The sequence below is a fragment of the Esox lucius genome, chromosome 14, assembly GCF_011004845.1.
Source record: "Esox lucius isolate fEsoLuc1 chromosome 14, fEsoLuc1.pri, whole genome shotgun sequence".
NCBI lineage: Eukaryota > Metazoa > Chordata > Actinopteri > Esociformes > Esocidae > Esox > Esox lucius.
This window is the reverse complement of record NC_047582.1, coordinates 6,027,731-6,053,027: the sequence shown is the minus strand read 5'-3', so window position 1 is coordinate 6,053,027 and position 25,297 is coordinate 6,027,731. Positions and strand designations below refer to the sequence as shown.

The window sequence follows — 25,297 nt, the reverse complement described above, 5'->3', positions numbered from 1 at the left end:
ACACCAGAAACTTGAAACCTATATGGGAAATGCTCAGGCGTCTGTGTTTCACAACCAAACTAAATGTTTAGAAGAACATAACACAATCATGTTCATTTAGCTGATTTCTGTACAAAGGCCTGAAAATGTTTAAATTATCATCAAGGCCTTGCACAACTGCGTTATTAAGCCCTTTTATTGATACCCAATAAAGATCTTCGGAGACCAAACTAGGTTTTAATCTTAGTATAGATTTTCTAAAATGATAACGAAGAGCTTGTTGTACCTCACCTTCACAAGCAGCTGTAACAAACCAGAGAAACTGGCTATGTTCTTTCAGCTATGTATAAGCAAAATGCTTTGTACAGACAGCTGCTTGGACTGACATGGCCAGTGTTCATACAAGTTGACATGACGATTTCTTCCTGCCCGCTGAGTTTCCGTATGAAATTGAGCCATCCCTCACTGCGACAGGGCCCGCTGACCCCTCTGATGACCCCTCTGTTCGACCACCCCCTGTCCGCAGTGATCTATGGGTGCCCCCGTCATCTTTTACCCCTCACTCGGACCTTACTGTCGAAGCGGGATGGACCAGGAGTGCGATGGATGGATGTGTTCCTATTGATTTGGCCCGTCTACTCTTTCTCGGCTGCGTGACAAACGACTCCTGATTAACACAGGGCTCGCTTGACTTGAAAGTATTTTGCTACATGGGGATTAGGGCGCGGTTTGGGCCTCGAGCTGCTTTCTACTTCCCAATTACACACCACCCCACTGGCCCCTTCCGGTAGACTACCACCCACAGACAGATGATAACAGAGAGGGCTGCAGCCATTTTGTAACCCTCCAGAGGGATGTTAAAGCAGTAGTTTCGGCTCTCACCACACCTCTTTGTGACCAACAGCTTCTCAGAACAAGAGTGAAACTGCACAGAAGACGGAGAAGGGGATGAAGGATGAAAGGAAAAAGGAGATCCAATCTGATCGCATGTTATTGAGAAGATGCTCTCCACGAACGCTATTCAAGGGAGTAAATATGGTAAAATCAGCTTTTACCCTCTGAGTGAACTGAAAGTATAAACTATAAATCTTCTCTGTGGGGTCACGCATTTTTTGTGGACTTCCCCATGGTCTTTAGCACAGGCCATGGTAGCCATGGTCCTGACACCGAGGGTCTTTAGCACAGGCCAGTGTAGCCATGGTCCTGACAGCGAGGGTCTTTAGCACAGGCCAGTGTAGCCATGGTCCTGACAGCGAGGGTCTTTAGCACAGGCCAGTGTAGCCATGGTCCTGACAGCAGTACATGCTGTCAGAGTAGGCTGGGGAATCACTTGGACCGCTGCTAAAAGTCGAACACTTCTCTTTTAACCCCCGGGAAAACGGGTCAATACATATTCAAGACTATAGGAGCCTAATATGGCCCAAACGGCTGGATAAAGGACAATGTTACAGAGTTGTGTGTGTCAGAGTGTTTCTGTCTGTGTGTTTTGAAGACATTGTGTAGAGGGAATATGGTGTCTTACATTTATCCCCAAGGCTGGCGGATTGGAATCCAGGCATAGCTTGTTGGAGGACAGTGGACCATGGATTTATTTCCTGATCAAAGCAAACTGTGTCCCAGCAGAGAAGTGCTAACAACACGGCTGCTACAGCTCTCTGCACTACTACTGGTGGTTACAGCCACCAGAATGGGGCTATGTGCAAAAATAATTCTAATTAAGAAAGGAACTGTTTTCCAAGATTATAAATTGTTTAAGTAAAAATAGAAGTATGTATACTAGAACAAAAGTGATTTTGATTACTATCACTCAAATCAAATTCCTCAATATTTTTAGCTTATTTCTAAGAACAACATTTCTTCTACAGATTGTAATCTATACAGTTATAATAAAAATATTAATGCGTCCATGAAACAAGATGACATACTCTGCCACCACACTCACAGAGCATTACTATCCTATATTAGTGTTATTCTACACTCACCTAAAGGATTATTAGGAACACTATACTAATACTGTGTTTGACCCCCTTTCGCCTTCAGAACTGCCTTAATTCTATGTGGCATTGATTCAACAAGGTGCTGAAAGCATTCTTTAGAACTGTTGGCCCATATTGATAGGATAGCATCTTGCAGTTGATAGAGATTTGTGGGATGCACATCCAGGGCACGAAGCTCCCGTTCCACCACATCCCAAAGATGCTCTATTGGGTTGAGATCTGGTGACTGTGGGGACCATTTCAGTACAGTGAACTCATTGTCATGTTCAAGAAACCAATTTGAAATGATTCGAGCTTTGTGACAAGGTGCATTATCCTGCTGGAAGTAGCCATCAGAGGATGGGTACATGGTGGTCATAAAGGGATGGACATGGTCAGAAACAATGCTCAGGTAGGCCGTGGCATTTAAACGATGCCCAATTGGCACTAAGGGGCCTAAAGTGTGCCAAGAAAACATCCCCCACACCATTACACCACCACCACCAGCCTGCACCGTGGTAACAAGGCATGATGGATCCATGTTCTCATTCTGTTTACGCCAAATTCTGACTCTATCAACTGAATGTCTCAACAGAAATCGAGAGTCATCAGACCAGGCAACATTCTTCCAGTCTTCAACTGTCCAATTTTGGTGAGCTCATGCAAATTGTAGCCTCTTTTTCCTATTTGTAGTGGAGATGAGTGGTACCCGGTGGGGTCTTCTGCTGTTGTAGCCCATCCGCCTCAAGGTTGTGCGTGTTGTGGCTTCACAAATGCTTTGCTGCATACCTCGGTTGTAACGAGTGGTTATTTCAGTTCAAAGTTGCTGTTCTATCAGCTTGAATCAGTCGGCCCATTCTCCTCTGACCTCTAGTATCAACAAGGCATTTACGCCCACAGGACTGCTGCATACTGGATGTTTTTCCCTTTTCACACCATTCTTTGTAAACCCTAGAAATGGTTGTGCGTGAAAATCCCAGTAACTGAGCAGATTGTGAAATACTCAGACCGGCCCGTCTGGCACCAACAACCATGCCACGCTCAAAATTGCTCAAAATCACCTTTCTTTCCCATTCTGACATTCATGTGCCATGTGATTGGTTGATTAGATAATTGCATTAATGAGAAATTGAACAGGTGTTCCTAATAATCCTTTAGGTGAGTGTATATCCCCCATCTAGAATCAAACATCTGGGGTTTTGGGTCACAGTCTGTTTAAAAAAAGACTATTCCAAATCAGGTCTCCTGATCTATCCTGCTGACGTAAGTCTACTGATAAAACTTTAGCCGACAAGAAAAAAGATCTACTGTTCGATAGTTTATCATCTCAGGATAGAAAGGACTTTCTCTCTCCATTCAGCAGCTTCTGCTCTACTGGAATTTTGAAGTGTGTTGGCAGCTCTGGTAAGTAACGGCTGATTTAATCAGCCAGATTAAATCATATACATATAGCCTGTTTAAATATTAATCTATTTAACTGAAGTGATTTGGTGAAATGGAGTAAAAATTAATTTATTTCAATAAATAATTTCATAAAAGAACGGTTTCGCACACACAGATTAAGCCTAGTCCTGAACTAAAAAAGAAAAATCCAGAATAAAGTTCTCCATTGAGCTTTTTCAGTCCTGCACTAGACTTGATCTTTGTCCACAAAACCAGACTACAAGTACAGCCCACAGAGGAAATAGAAAACCTGTGACTTTCTGGTCTGGAAAGGAGCCTACTGTAACTAAAATATTTGCTTAGAAAAAGTGTTGGTTGGTTCTCATTTACTAGCTATTTTACATGTGTAACCCCGCAAGCTTTCTCATTTTGCTGCACCAAAGATTTTGGAAGTTAACTTGAGTTTCAGATCACAATTTATTCAATTTGAAAGCGGTGCAAATTGCCTTGATTATCGATACCTCTTTCCAACAATATTAAAACCCTTTCCAGAATTAAGTCAGAAGGACTTTGAGTCAGGTGTCAGCCAGGCTAATACAAATGTACGTCCAGTCATATAACCTGGGGATTACTACCTACTCCTGACACATTTGCAAACAAACACCTCTACATACCTAGATTAGACAATTAATTTTCCCCTTGCCGCCATTTCACTGGCTTTGGACGGGAAAAGCCCTTAGGTCAAAACCAACAGATATTTGTTTTTACACCAATAAGTATGGTACCTTGTTCGTCCGTGTCACTATCCTCTCTCATCTTTGGGGAAGTCAGGGTGACCTTTAGGGTGAGTTTGGGCTCCATCGTGCTGCACACCAAGATGGCCGCCTCCGGCACACAGCAATGCACCTCGTACTTCTCGTCTGTTAACTTCTGTTAAGGGTCAGAGGTCAGTAACCGCAGGAGTTAGAGGTCAGGGGTTAAAAGGGCACAGACCGGTCAGGACGACGGCAGACGTTCTCGGGTTTAGGCTGTGGAAGTTATTAAGAGCCAGCCCAACAGTGAAGTTCACTAACAAGAACTTGTTCAAGTACTTACACACTCATAGACAACAACTCACAAACCAACACAACCATATACCCATCCACTTAAAAGATGAGAAGAGGGAGTAAGGGAGAGCAAAAAAAAAAAAGATTTTAAAGAAATTGCTGATTGAAAACAATGTTGTTGTGCAGGCTGAAAGCTGGTTCTGTTACTATAATCCCTGTATTAATTTAGACCACAAAATTACAATGTGAATGTCCTTTCTGAGCATGTGTGTGTGTCAGACCTTTTTATTAATTCCCTCCTCATACAAAGGGAAATCAATTACCCGTGACCCCCGTGATCCGGCTTAAGATGAGATGATGAATTTTAGTGTCAGCCCCGCTCAGTCGGACAGACATCCGCCCGCACGCACAGTATTTCTAAATCCGTAGCCAGAGTGTGTTCGGCGCGAGGCAAATGCTGACATACGAGGTGGCTGTTTAACTGTGCGGCCACACAGGACCAATCTGCATCCCATTAACATGTGATCTAAAGCCCTGGGATCTCTGACTAAGACACTATTACCAGAGGACACGCTGTCTCTTTACCAGGCAGGACATTGTCCTGGGATCTCTGACTAAGACACTATTACCAGAGGACACGCTGTCTCTTTACCAGGCAGGACATTGTCCTGGGATCTCTGACTAAGACACTATTACCAGAGGACACGCTGTCTCTTTACCAGGCAGGACATTGTCCTGGGATCTCTGACTAAGACACTATTACCAGAGGACACACTGTCTCTTTACCAGGCAGGACATTGTCACTTCACTCTGTGGAGTGTGTTTTCCCTTCCTGCTAGCTGGCATATTTTCCGTTGCAATCACTCGTGGCCGTGTGTGCCTGTATTCCGTTGCTGCCGTGTGTGTTTTTCATTAATTAGGAAACCTCCTGGCTGACAGTCCTATATTAATGACACACGGTAGGTAGCAGTGTATAAATAGAAGCGTGTCTTTTCTCCTGACTGTTGCTGCCCTCTCCACGGCATCCAGTAGCCTACTTAGCCCCACCCGGACAGCGCTGTCATGGGATGGCCACGGGGGAAGTGGGGCTGATTCTGACTTCTGCAAAGCAGGCAGAAAGTGGGGTACATTTGTGCTGCAAAACCCCACCTAGCAAAACCGACCGCACGCGGGCATTTAAGTAGCTGCCGCAGCGACTGGTTCTGGGCTTGAAGCCCTGGGGGGCGTGTTAGAGAGAAGTTGGTGTGTCATGTCTCCTACCTGTATCTGTTGAGGCAGGTTGTCACAGACCATGCACAGCAGCGTCTCTGTGGGCTTCTCTCTGCACATGAGGACCAGCTCCAGGTCCATGTCCTGCTTGATGAGGAGGCCTTTAGCGACCAGGCCGATCCTCATCACCCCACACAGCACGCCTCCACTTGGCTCCCTGAGGACCAGATGCACAAAGCCAGGGTGACGCGCCGCACTTTAGCAGGCTGACTGGGCTTTGCAATTTCCCTTGACTACTGACACACTGAACTCATTGAAGGAATCAAACACTGATTATTATTATAAAATCAGGTCATAAAAATATGACGGATGGTGAACATTTCCGTCTTAACCGGTGGTCTGAAGGCAACACCCAATATCCCAACATGCATCAGAACCGGAACCCACCGGCTGCTGCTGTCTGTGGAGTCATCAGGACTGGGACTAACGTCGTCGTCGTTCGGGTCGTCGTCCTGGTCGACACTACCGTCCTCGGTCATGGTGCGTTCTGTGGTGTCGGGCTGGATGTCCATCTGGCCGGCGACTGCTTCCGTCTGGCAGCTGCTGCCCACCAGTTGGTCGGTAGTGCTCTGGTCTATCCAATCGGAGACGTGTTTAAGGGCTCCCTCGACGGTGGACACCAGGGTCTGGACGGCCTCCAGCTCCGACGATGACGGGTAGATGGTGGAGTGTTTGGCCATGACGTGACGGTCATCGTTACCGAACGAACGGAAGGACCTCTGTAGGGTGGAAAGGGACAGCAAGAGACAGAGTGTGTGAGGGAGGGAGAGAGACAGGAAGGACGAAGAGTAAGGAACACACTCATGCGCAAAACACTGAGCTCACAGCAATCTACCAGGCCTGCGCGTGCGCACACGCACAAACATACACACGCACACACACACACACTGCCTGAATCCACTAGGCTACTTGATAACGGCCCGTTTCATCCAAGGGCACCTCTGTGGACAAGCATTCAGCTGTGGATTACAGTCTAATCAATCAAACTCACCTCGGCTTCTCCTGATGGCCAAACAAACGTCTGCCCGGGTAACATATCCTCTAACAGCCCAGTCTGCTCCCTTCCATTCTCAGCCTGCCATGTCCTGGGTTCATCTATATACCACAGTGTGTGTGTGTGTGTCTGTCTGTACCCTGTCCTGTGCTACTCTCTCTGCACACTATGGACAAGCCTCCACTGACTCCACTTTAATTCCGTTTTCACTAACGCATAAGTGCGCACTTTTCAGCACCCCTGTCAGAGTGAACGGCCCTATGACACCGGGCCGGGGAGGCAGCTAGTATTAAAACGCCTGTCAACCCTTCAGTGGTTCAGAGTGAGCGCGTGTGTGTTTTTCCAGAACATGTGTCATCCTTATGGGCGGGACATCAATTCGAGGCCAATGACAGCCCCCCCCTCCACCCTGACAAACCCCACTCAATCAAGCGGAGTGCAAGCCTTCTCCCCTGGGACACTCACCTATTTCAACCAGGCAACCTGTCCCCTGGAAGGAGTGAAATGAAGTGGATACGGAGGAGGCCTTTCTGGTGGAACTATTCTATTCAAATTCATATCTACCGACACACGTCGGAGAATAAAATCAGAGCTTGTTGGCTCCTCGCATTGAACCCTTATCAGGATCCACTCCGGTCGAGCCATTTGATGTAGCCTAACAAGGCTGACAAGCCGAGCGTAACATGCTTGATAGCTTATCTCAGAACATTGACAGCCTGTCACTTCAATTCAGTATTAATCGGCCACACAGTGCCGTTGTCCTTATCAGAGTCCTGTATGCATGTTTTATGTTATAGTCCTCACCCCATACACTTGACCTCTCTCTTGACCTTCAGATTAGCAGCGGACTAGGCACAGAGTGACATGACTCATGCAATCGATCACCTAGGATCGCTGCCTCTGCAAAATACGACTAGCCATTTAGTGAACGGCTACAGAACACTCATTTCCATGCTGACATTTTCCAGCGGGCGTAGCTGGAAGAGAAACACCAAGGAAGGTCAACAGATTTATTTAGTTGTTGTTGTTCCAATCAGGAGGAACATGGTTACTCTTTCATTCCGGCGTTGTTTGGTAGCATAGAGTGTGTGTGTGTGTCTCTGTGAGCATAGCGGGTGTGTGTGTGTGTGTTTGGGAGCATAGCGGGTGTGTGTGTGTGTGTTTGGGAGCATAGTAGGTGTGTGTGTGTGTGTGTGTGTGTGTGTTTGGGAGCATAGCTGGTGTGTGTGTGTGTGTGTGTGTGTGTGTGTTTGGGAGCATAGCGGGTGTGTGTGTGTTTGGGAGCATAGCGGGTGTGTGTGTGTGTGTGTGTGTGTGTGTTTGGGAGCATAGCTGGTGTGTGTGTGTGTGTGTGTGTGTGTGTGTGTGTTTGGGAGCATAGCGGGTGTGTGTGTGTTTGGGAGCATAGCGGGTGTGTGTGTGTTTGGGAGCATAGTGGGTGTGTGTGTGTGTGTTTGGGAGCATAGCGGGTGTGTGTGTGTTTGGGAGCATAGCGGGTGTGTGTGTGTTTGGGAGCATAGCGGGTGTGTGTGTGTTTGGGAGCATAGTGGGTGTGTGTGTGTGTGTGTGTGTTTGGGAGCATAGCGGGTGTGTGTGTGTGTGTGTTTGGGAGCATAGCGGGTGTGTGTGTGTGTGTGTTTGGGAGCATAGCGGGTGTGTGTGTGTTTGGGAGCATAGCAGGTGTGTGTGTGTTTGGGAGCATAGTGGGTGTGTGGGTGTGTGTTTGGGAGCATAGCGGGTGTGTGTGTGTGTGTGTTTGGGAGCATAGTGGGTGTGTGTTTGAGAGCACAGGGTGTGTGTGTGTGTGTTTGAGAGCACAGGGTGTGTGTGTGTGTGTGTTTGAGAGCACAGGGTGTGTGTGTGTGAAACTCCAACAGCGTGTTGCAGTATGTACAGGTGAAGTCAATAATCCTGCACTTCCATTAGTCTCTATTTATACCTCCCTACATGTCACAGTACAGTAATATTACACCATGGTGTGTGTTTGTGTGTGTCTTCCCACTCAATACAGTAACAGGCTCCCAGTTTATGAGGCGTTTCAAATGTGACCGACGAGCTGCAGGAACCGGGCCTGGCGGGCTGTCACGCGGCCCCTCAAAAGACCCTAAAGGTAAGCGGGGGAGCCCACTGTCACATAGGCCTTCTAAATCTGCGCTCTTTCCAAATCTAACAGCTCCATTCATTCCTAGTAGATTAGGCTGGCCCGGTGATTGGATTCTGGGCTTTCATGGTGCTGTAGGTGGTTTTACTCACAACCAGGGACGTGGTAACGTAGGGAATGAGTAGTGGGAGCAGCATGGGGGCTCTGAAAGACACCAGTGGGAGATACTGTTTGGCTACCTTCCAGTGACACACAAATATAGTCTGGTAACACAGTGTGTTCTTCACACCTTGCTATCTCACACACACAATTTGGCACACCACTAACATTCTCTATTCCACCCCATCCCTCTGGAAAGCATTCCAGAGGTCCCTCCTGCAATATGTTTCTGAGACATCGATCAAATCAAACGCTGATATTAACACATAGGAAATCATATCACTATCAGCCTAAAGAGAGCCCAACCAGAGACTGGAGAAATAGCTGGTTTTGCTCAGTTGAAATAACGTTTTAAACACTTGGAATGGTCTCCACAAACACAGCGTACATTAATATTCTCAACCACATATCCTCCTCAGAAGACATCTTTAATGACCTTTTAAACACAGCGTTGAAATAATAGTCCTCTACGAAACCTCACCACTCAAGTCCGGATGCACTGTCAACTACTTACACACACACACACACACACACACACTCCACTGGGGTTTACAGCACACTGGGGACCACTGTAAAAACACCTTTCCCGGGCGGGGGGGCCGGGGTGTTGGAGTGGCATCAGCCTGTGAGTCTGATCTCAAAAACAACCCACATGTGTGTAAAGTACATTAGATTGTTAACTCACAGAAAACAAATGAATCTACTAGGCACCACAAAGGCAAAACTTCCCCTGATCCGCAAGAATAAATGCAGCTACATTTAGAGCACATGATTATGGCTATTTGTGATGCCTTGGACAGAATGCTAAAGGACATACTAATTGCTCCCTGGGCACCAAATGTGTCAGCTCCCCAGACCTTTTCCATGGACGGGGTCATTATGATACACTGGACACAATGATAACCCCTGAATGAGACTAATGGAAAACCCCAAATCTCGTCCTAGCTCAGTAGTTACTTTTATTTTGATTACAGAAAACTAAAGATGGATTCATTGTAACTGCCCACAGGTACACACACTGCTGTTGTACAGTCAAAACAAAAACCACCAATTTCACAGTGTGTTTTAGGACATCAGCAGAACTGTAAGCAGTGACGGATGGTGATCGTTTTATATTCAAGGGAGTGATGGCGATTTATTTAACTATTGAAATCAGGGTGTAATTGTGATAGGAGTTTTGTATTTACAAGGAATTAACAATGAATATCAATAATATATTTGTCTAAGCTCATTAATCGCTAGACATAATTCTTGGACTCTATGCATACAACTTTCTCATTAAGGTGAGCAGGGTTGAGCCAGAGGGTTACACTGATCTTCCCTCAGTAATGCAGTTTGATAGAACTTACATTGAAATTACAGTTACCTACGTTTAAAAAAGTACTGTCACAGTGAAAACTGAATTGGGGAACATCAGATTGTGGTACATACACAGGTACAATATACCTTTTGTGTTAAATGGTAGGGGCAGGTTTAACATGTACCCATTCTAACATCTCGCCCAGTGACGGCTCGTTGGCTTCTACAGTAAGTTCCACTTCTGTCCTTAATAAAAAGTTGAATGACATACAATTCAGTCAAGTACAAGAATTATCACAATAATAACACGTTAACAAAACTAAGTATCGGATCAGAAGACACTCAAAGTCTAGTACTCTGAATTGTTGCTGTTGGTGCATCCCTAAATTCAGTTTTGTATGTAAGGAGATAGGAGTATTGGCTATTTAATGTTTACACTGCAGAGCGAGCATGCTGCTGTTGGTAGTGGTTTGTATGTACACGTGCCAGCTACAAGAGAGCTGTATTTACTTTCGCCCCCCCCACGTGTAGATTAAAGCCACACATATTACACCAGACATGTACTGCCCCGATGTGTCTGACGGCAGCCACATTACTAAAACATAGACCACGTAATAAATGTAGAGCTCTGCTGTGTAGTGAATGTGCTTCCTGCCCTCACCAATAATAACATGTTCTGTATTCAAAGCTCTCGAGTGGTAGCTAACCACTTACTGTTCTGGTAGCACGCAAGGCATGCACCGCGCACGCACATGCACACAACTGTGTTTTACTATGTTGGTGGGGAGATTTATTTGTATTTTTTTTATATTTTTACACCTTAATCCTTTCTTTTAATTTTTGTAACTTAATGTTAGATTGTCTTTTAGCCTGGAAACAGTCTATGAGCTAGGAGAAATGTACTGTATCTACTGTGTGGTTCAGCTTCTTTACACTGCCATTACAAACACCAGTGACAGTTTAGCCACTGCTAAATTAAAATTAGTGGAATAAATGGGATGTGTTCTACTACGGAATTAATTACTATTTGTTTTCAATTACAAAAAGGTGATTCGACCATTAAAAAATAAACATCCTAATATGCCCACATAAGCTCCATTAATGTTGTTCTGCTCTGCAGGGGAAAACACCCAAGCTGTTCAGTGTGTAGCGAATGTTAAGTCCAGAGGTGTGTATGAAGTTGGGCTGCGCGTGTGTCATGTCTGCTTGGAGTGTTTCCGTGCTGTGCGGCCACAGGGGGCGTTGAGCGCACTGCGAGAGACGTGATGTATGTACAGTCCAGGGCCGTAGAAGGGCAGTGACATGGCGGGGAGAGAAGAAGAATATGACCAGCCCCGAGCAGATGGCATAAAAAATTCATCCGGTGATTTATCAGCACTACGCTTGGCAGCTCCTGCACAAAAGATGGCCCCATTTAAGGTTGATTTTTTTATTTATTTCTTACAGTCTTTTCAAATTACCACAGACACGCTTGTGTGCAAGAGCAACACACAAACACGTTACCCACACTAGCATGGATGGAAAACCAGATCCTTTTTCCAATTACTTAGCCTCAGTGGCGTCAAACACCATAAAGTTGGTGAAGAGAGATTTAATAAAGGATCCTGTAAACAAACACACACAAAACACACATCTAATACTACCTGCCATTTTACTACTGTTATTAACACTACAATACCCATCCCCACCTTAATAAAAACATGAATGTTTCAGAACTACAACATCCACTAATAACAAAATAACAGGTTTAATATAGGATTGCTTATGTCTCAAATCATAATAAGACACCAGTTCCTAGATCCGTCCTTTTAGAGGTTTCACAATATGGGCCCAGGAAATGCTACTCATTTTGGCTCGGGGTAATGTGATCGTGTTCAGTGTGAACGTTTATGGTCTGCTATAAAGGCTTATGGCTTCAGAGAATGATTAAGGAGAGTCACTGACTTTGCATGGTCTGACATTTAACTGACTACCTGGGTAGAGCAAAGCTGACACGGAACAAAGGTTTATAACAGGGTCCTGCTGCATCCCTGGAATGCCAGAGGTTTACACAGAAACAAGACCCCACGGATCCTGTGAGATTCGGGCAGGCTAGGAACAGGAGAGAAGATCTAGTACAGGACAAGAATCAACAGACCACAGAAAGGGGCAGTACGGTTACATTTGTGTTTTAAGTGGTTTTAATAGGACATACTGTTCAGAACGTCCTTTCACCCTGCCCCTCAATCTCCCAACAGTTACACATGTTTGAGTCTTCGATTTCTATAAATTAAATAGGGATGCACCAATATCGTCCAGGAATCTGTTGGGCGATCATAGGCAAACATTTTATAATCGTCTGGGAGGTAATTATGTCTGAATAGGCATCCAATGCTGTAGTATTTTTTGTAATAAACAGTACCACGTTTGGACCCCTACTAATTTAAGGGTATTCCTTTAGATTACCTATTTTCCACATGTAGAATTAAAGTGTAGAAATCAAGACTGTGAAATAACACATTTCTAAAAAAGTGTTACACAGTGTTAATCCATTTCATAATGTAGATTCTTCAAAGTAACCACACTTTGCTTTGATGCAGCTTTGCACACTCTTAGCATTCCCTTAAAAAATTAAAGAAATACTCTTTAGTAGGTGTCTGAACTTTTGACTGGTACTGTATATAATATTTAAGTTATTTTAAATATTTAATTTCTTTAAAATATTTAAAATCTTGTATTGTTATAATTTTCTCTTTGGCATTTTCTTTGAAGTCTAATACCTTATTTACCATATTTATATCCTTTTGTTATTAAAATACAAAAAAATATTTTTGTATGATTTAGTCTACATTTGGTGAAATTGGAAGCACTATTTAATCTAATTAATGATAGGGGACACAGATACAGAAATGACTAAACATCAGTATTAACACTGGCTGATGTGTTATATGAATTTTGGTTATCAACTAGCAAATGAGAAGGAGCCAGCTAACGCAAGCTAACAGCTCATCTTGAGAAAAGCCCAAAAGGGAGGCTGATGCTTTGGAAGTGCAGCGAGGAATTGGGGTTTCAGGCAAAGAGATGGAGCTAACAAAGTTATTTCCGATTTCTGTGAGCTAAAAATGAACACAGAACAGAGCAGGGAGACTTTCATTAGGGCAGGACACGTTAGTTGTCGGGGGTTGTGGGATCAGGACAGTACAGAAAAAGAAATGACAGGACAAGACAGGAATTCAATTTCACTCCTGTGTCAACCTCTAATAGAGAAGCTAGGATTGTGTTTGTGTGTATATGTGTGTGTGTGTGTGTGTGTGTTTGTGTGAGCGCTGTGTGTGTACACAGAGGCAAAAATACAACGAAAAGACAATGTGAAAGCGAAGCGTTGGGCTGTGCGGAGCAGAGGGTTTGAGCTCCAAGGTCACCCCAGCTTTCTCCTCTCTCCAGCCTCGCCCCAGTCAGCAGCTTGTCTGCATTTCCTTCCCGGACCAGGAAACTAGCGTTCCTGGCTAGCGTTAGCACAGCCCTAATTATCCAGGGTTATTTATGACCCCGTAGGTTTTAATAATTCATGGTGCTGCCTGCGCTCCCCTGAGGCTTAGTTCCAGAGTCAGGGGTAAGGCCCATTGATCAATCCCAGATCTCTCTTTTCACCTTTCTCTCTTCCTCGATCTGGCTCTATAGTCCTCTCTTTCTCAGTCCTCTCTTTCTCAGTCCTCTCTTTCTCAGTCCTCTCTTTCTCAGTCCTCTCTTTCTCAGTCCTCTCTTTCTCAGTCCTCTCTTTCTCAGTCCTCTTTTCCTCCATGGCCTTATCTTTTTCTCCCTCTTCCTCCCTTGCCTCTGATGTTTCTCTACCCATCCTCACTCCCTCGGTCTCCCCCTCCGCCAACTCTCCCCCCATCTGGCTCTGGTGTTGCTCTGTTATGCTACATCATCAGGTAGACCTCTCATTGCCACACACCGATCTGCACTGCAGTGTCTCACCAGTGCGCCGCTTTCATCAGATTGACCTATCACGGCCCAGTTCTAGAAGCATCCCTTCTGCGGCCTCAGATCAATTTTCAGCCGGCCTCAACCTAATGCTGAGTTAGAATAGTAGCCAACACTTTAAAAATGGCCGATTCCGATCTTACCCAAAGGTCCAATGTGTAGAACTGGGCAGAAATGTCCTTTGGTGCATATGATGGAGATGGTCATGCCCAGGGTGTGGCTACACACTGTGCCACTGTTGTTTTGGAAGCCCCCGTCTTGACATTATAATCACCACCTAGTGACATTATATGGTGGCCTTTTACCAGGCGGTTGTGCTAAATGACAGTGTGTCCTTAATTGACCTTCCTGGTTAAATGCGATGTGTTAAATAAAGACATAAATATTTAAATAGGCATCCATGCTGAAGATATTCACCAGGCTTTCCCAGCGTGTGCTCTACTGAACAAGAACTGTATTGAGCCGTTTGCCATCGTTAAAATCGACAGCTTTTACTGTCGGCGAGTATAGATTAACATCATACACTTCACTCATCCTACACTCTGACAGAAAGCTCTGGCACCAGCAGAGAGAGACACACACACACACACACACACACACACACACACACACTTACCATGCCTGCAGGAGGAGTGGGGGCTCCTCGTCTGTCTCCCTGTGCGGCCCGGGATGCGTTGCCGGGATGTGTTGCTCCGGCGGCTGTGCGTTGTCAGGACAGGTCAGGGATCTTTTCTGCTCTCGGACTCCTCATACGCTCCCCTCTGACGACACCCCCCCACACCTCACCTGGCTATCTCTGTCTCACCTGGAGGAACGGAGAGAGAGGGAGGGAGGGTGAGAGAGATACGTAAAGAGAGAAAGAGGGAGTGAAGAAAGAGGGAGGGAAAGATAAAGAGAAGGGGACAAAGGGAAAGACTGATCAGTCAGATGCACAAGCCAGAGAATCAGAAGCAGGACACTTCATACCAAAACCCTCCTTAATGATCCGCCTCCACCACACCCAAAATCCCTTCCCCACTGCCAGGCTACAGCCATGGTAAAAGCCCCCACGTCCCACACCCCCTGGCTGGGTGGCATCTCCACGTCACCTTTACTGAGCCAAGACTATGACTGTATGTGCGCGCGCAAACACATACAGACACACGTGCGCGCACACACTCATACAGACATACACATACATAGACACACACACACACACAGACATAAAGATACACAAACATAGACACACACACACACACACCTCAGCAGGGGTAAGGGCCTAGTCTTTGTCTGCGTCTGAAGAGAGGAGGAGATGAGAGAGCATGGCTAAGCTGAAGACTAGACAGTTGGCTCTTATTCATATTTCATGATATGGGAGGAGCGCTGCTGAGAAACCACTGATGCAACGCTTGTTTTTATAAGCTGAGATGCGCGCACACACGTGAAAGTATGTGTCTGGCGTGTGCGCGCATGTGCATGCGTGCGCACGAGCGTGTGTGCGTGCGAGCGTGTGCACGCATGCACATGCACGCACACACGCCAGACACATACTTTCATTAAAATAAAAAATAAAAACACTGCCCCAGTTTCAGTGATTTATCTCATCAAAATTATTCCACTGCCCACTGGAGCCCTTCCTGTCTGTCAGCTTTCCTATCCTCTGGCTCACTTCATCTGCTCCGTCGCCCCGCCAGTGAAAGAATTTAGCCCTGGCGGAATATTAATTCATATTCATCCTAATCATCGTTCAGCATCTATGTATCACAGCTTAGCGAGAGGAGCCGGTCCAGATTATGGTTGACCTCTTAATCCTGCTGGTCATCTGCGTTAATCCGGACCTGCTCTTAAAGTGGTTTCCCTGGAAGACAATCTCCATCCCGGGGAATTAAATTGGGCAGCAGGGGGAGAGGTGCCCATGAGGACAGGAGTGTCGGAGGGGAACACACATCGTAACCTCTGGTTACAAAACAACGGCTGCAGAGGCGGTGGTGAAAGTCAACAAGGAATGCAGTCTGGCAAGCCTGCAAAATGGAACCAGGAAGTGGGACCAGGAAGTGAGACAGCACAACAGCGGGGGATGGGAATGCAGGTGACAACATCAACTTTCAGTTGGAAGTTCAGAATCACTTTACCTGTTCTTGAAACTCACCGATCCGGTTCGTATGACAAAGGCAGTTATGTAAATGTCAGGAATGCCCACCGGTGTGGCAAAAACCAGACCATCAGGAGGGTGAAAGACAGGCAAACTGCTATTATGACATTTCTACATTTCAGGGGGGCTGTGCAGTGATGAAGCCATTGTTGTTCCTTCCTGTCCCAACTGTGATCCAGAAAGAACTCACTGAAGTGAGAGAAGAATTCGCTGACATGTTCCCCAGAGTCAGACGTGTAAAATATTTAGACTCTCGCTAGAAGTACCAGTTACCAGCCAGAGAAGTGTGTGTTTGTGTGTGTGCGCGGGTGTGTGCACACGCATCTTTGTGTGCCTGCGTATGCCTCTCTGTCTGCCTGTGAATGTAATGTAAATGGTCCCTCTCTTACTTGTGCCGGAGACAGCAGGCAGTCAGTCCTGCTCTGTCTTCGGCTGCCTGTAGTGAACTCATTAGGCCCACAGATTGCAGGAAAATGAACTGGGTGACAGCCACTTAACCATGGAAATTACTCCTCCAAGATGGACGAAAACCACGCAGCCATCAAAGGGCGACCAGCCAGCCTCTGTCTGAGGGGGAATTGACTGAGGGACCAACAAGTCACACTGTGCTATTGACAAGTCCTCTCCCTCTCTCGTCCCTTCACCCAGTCTTTTTCCTTCATTAACACACACACATGGAGCGGCTTAGGATTGGCATGTAGCTGGTCGCTTGCCAGGGCCAGCTGTTCACCATGTCAGAAATGAGGAGGACCATTTAGGGGCTTTCCTTGCCCTGGTTTGTGTGCAGCAGACTGCAGTGCAACACACGCAGGCCGTTCTATGAGAAGCATCTCTATCAGTGTTCCTCTGCTCTGTACAAGCTAATCATCTTAACACGCGCTGGTTCACAAGGTGCACACACACACGCAAAGAAGCACAACCACACACTTGACTCAACAGTGCTGGCAGCAAACACCAGCCAAGAGGCAAGTGCTAATCACTCCCTATGTGTCCTGCACATTGAGCCCATTGAATCCCATTAATGTACAGTTAGCTGTATAGCTTGAAACTAATGAGAGGGCTGTTGCAGCAGGCCAATTAGACACCCGGTTATCCAAAACAACCCTCTTAACAGCCAACAGAGATGACACAGCAAAACCCCTCAGAACAGAACACTATGTTAAAGTCTGTCAGGCTGCTTCATCACGTCAAGTTCTGGTCAATGGAGCCCAAGGCACCGGAGTGATTTGTTTGTGCGGGCCTCACGCTCCATTCACCGTCCCACAAGGCCAGCCGGCATACAGGCCAGGGCTGAAGAGAGCCTCCTGGAAGGGCGTCCATTTCTTTCCAGAGGGAGAGACTGAGCAGGGCTAGGGTGCTGGGAGGGAGAGACTGAGCAGGGCTAGGGTGCTGGGAGGGAGAGACTGAGCAGGGCTAGGGTGCTGGGAGGGAGAGACTGAGCAGGGCTAGGGTGCTGGGAGGGAGACTGAGCAGGGCTAGGGTGCTGGGAGGGAGACTGAGCAGGGCTAGGGTGCTGGGAGGGAGACTGAGCAGGGCTAGGGTGCTGGGAGGGAGACTGAGCAGGGCTAGGGTGCTGGGAGGGAGACTGAGCAGTGCTAGGGTGCTGGGAGGGAGACTGAGCAGGGCTAGGGTGCTGGGAGGGAGACTGAGCAGGGCTAGGGTGCTGGGAGGGAGACTGAGCAGGGCTAGGGTGCTGGGAGGGAGACTGAGCAGGGCTAGGGTGCTGGGAGGGAGACTGAGCAGGGCTAGGGTGCTGGGAGGGAGACTGAGGGAAGAGGGGACCCATGAACATGCGCGGTGATGTGTGAAGCTGTCTTTAACCCCGGACAAGACTTGACACAGGGAACAGCTATGCCACTACACGGCGAGGGTTTGAACAAGACAAGATACCCCCTGACCAACCGGCTTCTCAGGTGAGAAAGCACTCTGCTGCCCTCCTCCAGCCGTTTGTCTGCCACCTTGGCGTCTCCCATGCATCCCCCTCTCTCTTCCACCACCCTGACTTCCCCTACGCTCGTCTCCTCTCAGTCACGCTGCAGCCAACCACACCTACACACCAGGCCCTGCGGTCCCCGGGCTCATTTCCTCCATCCCACCCCCCGTAGCCCCCTCGCCACCATCCCCCCTCTGGCCCTCCAGGAGACGATCATTACAAAGGAATGAAGAGGTGGTGGCGGCTGAAGCTCCCAAGCTGCACTCCTCTGATTAATGACTAGAACGTAAAAACAAAAAAAAGACAGAAAGAGAAATTAAAGAAAGACCAATGGGGGATGAAGTGTGTGCGGGAGTGACTGATGCAATGGCGGAGAAAGAGAGAGGGACAGAGCAAGACACAGACAACTAGTGAGAGAAGGAACTGTCAGCCTGTGCTCAGCTGGCTCTGTGAACAGTGCCTCAGGCGTCACTCCCACCACGGAAAAACCATCACAGGCTCACCTGACTGAGAGGAACATGGAAGCCAGACTCCAAACCAGCTGGAGGGCAATGAGCGCTAGCAAACAGGGCATTGCCATGCAAACAATGGTACACCAGAAACACACACACACTTCTTATTGCCACTTAAATGTGGCCCAACACACTCCTCTCAGCACAACAACAGAATACTCAGTGAACGAAGCAGAATAATTGTTAGGCCTCTTTTCCTGCTCTGAAAACCTGATTATTGACAAAATGACGATTTTTGTTCTGAATGGATACTGAAAGAGAGATCTGAAGATACTGTACAACGATCAGCTACTATTAGAATTTAGTGTCATGGCAGGATCTGTCACAAGAACATCCTGCTATAACACTAATTTACAGCAAGTCGTATGAAATGTCATGCTTTCTCTGTGAGTAGTTAAGGAGTTCTTCTTTCTGTTTGCCCCCCCTGTAATTCAGGGCTCCAAGCGAATAACCTAATTACAGACACTCCCAATACACCCCCCATTCCCTGTTTCCCACTCTGTTCCTTTCATCAGCCGGTGGTGGTGCTGTCCTCTGGGGTAATCAGTGAGGATGTACCCATCATTACAGTAGGTCCACCATGGAGCCACAACTTCCCTCCCTCACCATGAGGTTACTGGGGCCCAGCGTGACCCATCTTTAACCGGGCCTTTAGGGTTGCCAGGAACCTCACCTTACCATATTATCAAGGCGCTTAGTCTCCGATGCAACAGGTACAGCTATTTCCTGTTTTATTGCAAACTACATTGATTTATGCAATTCAGTGGTTTAAACGTTACTCACAATGTCTGATGTAGACAGGGGAGAGTGATAAAAATGGAATTTAAGTGACAGGGAAATATATTCCCCATTTAAAAAAATATTGACTCTTCAAATGAAAAATGTCTGGCTTATGGCGTGGATACAGCTAACTTGAGCAAACATAATTCTGCAATGTTATCTAAAAAATACTACATGACATATTGTTAAAAACTGTACTCATATTTTTTTCATATATGAGTACAGTTTCAAAAGTGAAAGGCATTCAACCTTACTAATGTGGTGTAAAACATTTACAAACACAGCGCTGTCTTCCCTTCAATGAACACAGATAGTGTTGTCTTGTTTAATGCATAATGTGTTATATTATGTATTAAAAAGTAATTAATTATGGATTTTATTACACTGTGTTTTGATTTATGTTTGGACCCCAAGAAGATAAGCTTCTGCTAAAAACTCCAAATCCTGGGAGCCCACAGCCATGCACAACCTAGCAAAACCAACATAGCCTAGATCCTGGGGTATGTATGTAAACAGTAAAACACCGCAAATCCACTTCAGTCACTCCTGACAGACCTTGCACTCGACCGGTTGCACCCCATCCTGAAACGAGTAGCAGAACCACCAGCTATTTCAGATCAAGGTCCAAATGCTTATAGTAAAGAACTGTGCAGTTAAAACTGAAGGCAATTACTCCAGTCTAAATGATCCCAGTCCCCATCTTCCTCTTCAGGCTCCCCCGTTTCCACTTTCACTTCGTTATAATTGTTGTGTTTCTCCAGCTGATTGTGTTTCTCTCAGGAGGGCATGCAGAGGCCTTGGGATCAGCCTGACTGACTGATGCTAAGCACACACCAACCAAAATACCCAACTGCTGGTTTCTCATTAGTGGAATGAGATCACGGAGTGAGAGAAACCACGTCGATACGAACAACGGAAACAATCCCCCACTGCTTCCCCCTTTCTCTGCCTATCTGCAAAGCAACTCAATTTCATGAATATTCAGCATCCTTCAAGACACCCCAGTTTCCTCCAACTGCGAGGGGAGGAAAGGTGATAACATTTAGAGTTTTTCCTTGCTCAGGAAAATAGCATCAGATCAGCTGCAGGGCTTGACATTAGCGCTTGTCCAGGACCAGTTAAAACTAAAATATTGCGACAAGGAGAATGTAGACTGTGCTTGGCCAACTGGACAAGTGAAATCCTTACTACCAAACAGAGTGATTAGGCTAAATGAATTAGCTGCATAAGTCTTTTATTCATAAAAAACTAAATCATTAATGCAAAGTGACCACAGTTAAGCTCAAAGAGCGAATTATTTCAGATCATTATAATATTGAAAAACAATCAATGTCTCATTTTTTTAGCAGGAATACTAATAAGACTTCCTAAATTAAACTTCTTTAGCTAAATTCCTCCTTTTGCACACCAAAAATACTATATTTTATATATAGTCACGTGCCATATTTCAATAAAAACATAGTAACCTCTGAACCTCTTGCCCACCCCTGTTTCAAGTAGTGCATGACCTTCATCCAGAGCCAGACTGGCCTGGTCAACAGTAGGGTACTATCTAGGGACTTCAGGTGCTGTTAGGAATGCAGTTAGCTATGACATGAGGGGAATTTTAGAACTATTTATTGAGGGGGCCCCAAGAGCCAATTAAGCAGCCAACCCTGAAAACAATCTCCCCTTTGAAAAAGATGTCATACCAGGGCTGCATCCCAAATGAAAACCTATTCCCTCGATAGTATATATCTGACCATGGCATAGGGGGTCAAAGATGCACTATATAGGCAAGAGGATTCAATTTTGGTTGTACACCAGTCATGTGAAAAAGCAAGCACACCCCATGGTAAGTAATTTTTTTCAACATTTTAATACTTAAAATAATAAGATAAATTATCAGAATTAAATTCAAACCACATTCATTGACAAAGGTTTGGGCTTTGACTCAGCCATTCCATAACTCTCCATTTCTTCTTTATACGCCATTCTGTAGTAACTTTGCTTGTGCGTTCTGGATCATTGTCCTGTTGTCAGCTCCACGTTTGGTTTAGCTACAGCGTTTTGACAGATGGACTTACATTCCCCTCCAGAGTTCTGTTTTACAGTATTGAATTCATGGTTGACTCAGTATTGGACAGTTGACCAGGCCCCTACATAGTGTTAATGGATGTGGATATTTACAAAGGATACAGAGGTTGCTTTGGGAACTGAATGATTTTCAAATGTTAAACTAATCTGGGTTTTTATATTTACATTGCAGGTTGGGTATAATATCTGAATACCACTTGTCTTTGTGGGTTTCTGTTGGGAAAATGTATTGCCAAAGACTGGAGAAATGTGTTGGTCATCTATACAGTAGACATATGGGTGTGTAGCTTATCAGGTTGCTAATCCACACAATCAAAATGCCAAAAATATCATAGAAAATCATCTGAAAGGGGCAATAACAGTTTGTAAGGATGACCAAAGGTGAAAGTAAAACAAGTGCAGGTGTGAGTTTGAATACACTGTTGCTGTAATTCAGCTAACATCCACAAGGTGGCATCACATTAGGAATATCCCCTAAAAATAACAGAAATAGGCCTCTATATCAGTAGCTAAGAAAACAATAGATAACAATATTTTTGACCACAACGACTGAGTCAAGCTACTTCAGTCATTCAAACTGCTCCCTCCACTGTGAAAATATTTATGGTTGTATGTATGGCAGCAGACGCATTAGTTCAGCAAGTGTGTTATTGTGCCTCCTGCATTATAACCATATTGTCTTTCACCTGTATGGCAGGGTTCTTCAGAATATAAAATAAAAATATATTTATATCAACAGACCGGAATAATTGATATACCGGTCAAGAAAGAAAGAGCCCATACAATAATTACCTCCTCATATACCTGTCAAGACATGGTTAGTCGGCCTAGTGATGTGCCGTTTGTAAACTTCTCATGTGCATTGGCCACACAGCAGTCTCTCTCACCATTGTCCATTACAAAATTAAATCATGAAATGTTCAATTTGGCATTGTAGACTTACACTATGGGCACTCACTCTCTCTTTTGTTTCATGCAAATAAAAAAGTATTGCATCTTCCCAACCCATAGCTCCTCCTCCACTTCAGTCGGATGTCGGTCTCCTCAGCATCCAGCACAAAAGGGCCAGAAAAGGAGTGAAGGGATGTGTCCCCTACAAGGTCTGACAAATTTCTATCACTATCAGAGGTTTCTATTCCTTTCAGAATCTGATGTTTTAGAGGAAGAGCTAAACGTCTCCGGGTCACATAGTTGAGAATTCAGGTTGAAAGTGAACTCTAACATCCTTTCGCTATTATTCTGGTTAGTAAATGTTTAAATGTAGGTGTTTCGGGTTAAAGTTTGGTCACAGTTAAGGTTAGATATAGGTTCTGACAGATTAAGTTGAGCATTAAGCTTTGTGAAAGTCTAAAAACAGCAACAAAACATTGCGGTCTGTCCTTTGAACTCGAAGCGCTGGTTTCACAGTCACAGTTTAAGCTTATTCCTGGATGAAACATTGAGATTATAAATTGAGCTTGATTTTTTTAAGTCAAGGCTTTTTTCTGCGCCCATGGGCCAAAAAGCACTCACCATTTCCCACAGTGGACGGTTTCCAATTCATAAATAGACCTCTTCCTTAGGTGGGAAACATCTAATATAGACATGAATAGGTGTGACAGAGTGTTTGTGAGATATCTTAATATCATCCCTGACCCTAGTGATTTTCCATTAGGCCAACACTGCTAACAAACTACTCTGAATGTCTGTCTGTGTGCCGGCGGCCATATTAATCCTAACCTCTGTGTACATTCTTGTTATTGTGACTTTATTTTCTGCATCGAATGTTTACACTGAAGCCAAACCATCTGTCAAAATGGATGCTGTTGCTACGTGACACACACACACACACACACACACACACACACACACACACACACACACACACACACACACACACACACACACACACACACACACACACACACACACACACAGAACTCGCGATCCTTGGAGACACTCTCCAGGTGGTCGCGTAACTCAAACAGAACAAAAGATCCAAGCAAGACAGATGCGGCCTCATGAAGAGTATTTCTAGGCGTGTGCAGCCACCTCAACATTCACTCCATGCTCGGCTCTAAAGAAGAGAGATTCATTCTATATGTAAACATCTGCTAGTACATTCTACCACTGTCTGGTCTGTGTTTCTCTGCAGGGATCAGATTGAGAACAGGACAGACTCAGGACATGGACAGAGAGAAAGATACGCAGGATATTGTTATCTGCCACTGTTAGATGACAAACAGAACATGCACCAAATATTTTCATATATATTATTAATGTGTATTTACACACACACACACACACACTTATTAAAAAAACACTACCATGCTTTAGAGCTTGTAGCCAATAGAGCGGCAGATAAAGTGGTGTAGCATGTGACAGTTATTTTTTTTGCATTATGGTTTCATGGGCAGTTGAGTTGGCAAACTTCTATGTATGGCTACCAGTCATCTGAAGCAGGGTGTAGAGCCCAGAGCTACATAGTGATGACAAACTCTGTTTAATCACTGGAGAAAGTGAAAGAATAATAACTTCTCCTTTTGAACTTAGAAGTGCGTGCACGTGTATGCACACACACACGCATGCGTGCGCACAGCCAAAACAATTTCTCTCATTAACACTTCTCTATCGACCAGGCAGATTGAGTACAGTAGTAGCCTTTCAGTCACACCGCAGTGCCAAGCTGGATCAACTCTGGACTCGTACTTTTCCTAATTCAGCAAATAAAGGTAGTATACTGGACCGAAAAACACTTTGAATGCCACGGAACAGCTTGGCTCATAGGACTGGTCTGCCAAAAAATCCATACAATTATTTGACAGTCAAAATCTATTATTTTTTTTTACGTTCCAATCCTCTCATTAGAACCCAGGTGGGTTCTGGAATGCGGTAGAATGCAGTGGTAAAATGCAGTGGTAGAATGCAGTGGTAGAATGCAGTAGCTAGATTCCCCACAGTAACAGTGTGCCTGAATACTGGTGTGTTCCTGTGTTCTGTTAAACAAAGGAAGGGCATGGGAGATGGAAGGATAATCATAATTATGCGGTGTAGAATGGAGCCGTTGGCCAGCGAGTCCCACTGAGCCACAGAAGAGCCCTGCTGTATCATCCTATCTGCCTCAATACAGATACTAGTCCTTACAAGAATAGTAAGGACTATGACAAATCAGGTGAAGTAAGGTCCTTTAGGCAGTCATCCAATTTGGGAAAGTAAGGTCCTTTTGCAACTTACAAAAGGGGATTTGTTTTTAGAGTTTAGAGTTAGGGTTAGTTTTGGGGATAGGTAAAATGTTTAATAACGAGCAGTGTTCTGGCTTGATCTGTCTGCAGACATACAGTATAGATCTTAGACAGCACTGCTTTAGTCACTGACACTGATTGTGTCAATCTTATGTGTGTGTGTGTTTACAAAGTGCTGACGGTACCTTTGGAGGCCAGGGAAATGGATCACATCGATGAGAGCATAACCCCACTGCCAATAATGAAGGAGTGGATGAGAGAAGAAGGGCAGAAGGTTGGTCCTGCTGACTTCAGGTCAAGGACAAGAGTGTGGGACACTGGATAAAAAACAGAATCCCTGACGTTATATCTTGAATTAAAAAATACATTTGAGTTCTTCAGCAGATTTAAAAGAGAGGTTAACGGTCTTTTTCACGGAAAGAAGGACAGATTCTCCACTTTGCTGGCTCAGGGATTCGGTTTGGAAACCGTG

General features: G+C 45.3%; 1 protein-coding gene across 4 annotated transcripts in view; it reads right to left on the bottom strand.

The window, feature by feature from the left end:
• strbp (spermatid perinuclear RNA binding protein) overlaps positions 1-25,297 on the bottom strand; it is a 110,726-nt gene that overhangs the window by 26,452 nt on the left and 58,977 nt on the right. For 3 of the 4 annotated variants that reach the window (XM_010877338.5, XM_010877337.4, XM_010877340.5), the window contains exons 3-6: positions 14,789-14,977; positions 6,041-6,372; positions 5,645-5,810; positions 4,124-4,268 (exon numbers count right to left, since the gene is read on the bottom strand). In XM_010877338.5, the coding sequence (XP_010875640.2) occupies positions 4,124-4,268; positions 5,645-5,810; positions 6,041-6,372; positions 14,789-14,791 (646 nt within the window). In that variant the 5' untranslated portion in view covers positions 14,792-14,977. Of the gene's footprint in view, positions 1-4,123; positions 4,269-5,644; positions 5,811-6,040; positions 6,373-14,788; positions 14,978-15,412; positions 15,433-25,297 lie in introns of those variants that run through there. The other variant, XM_010877339.5, reaches the window with a different exon arrangement.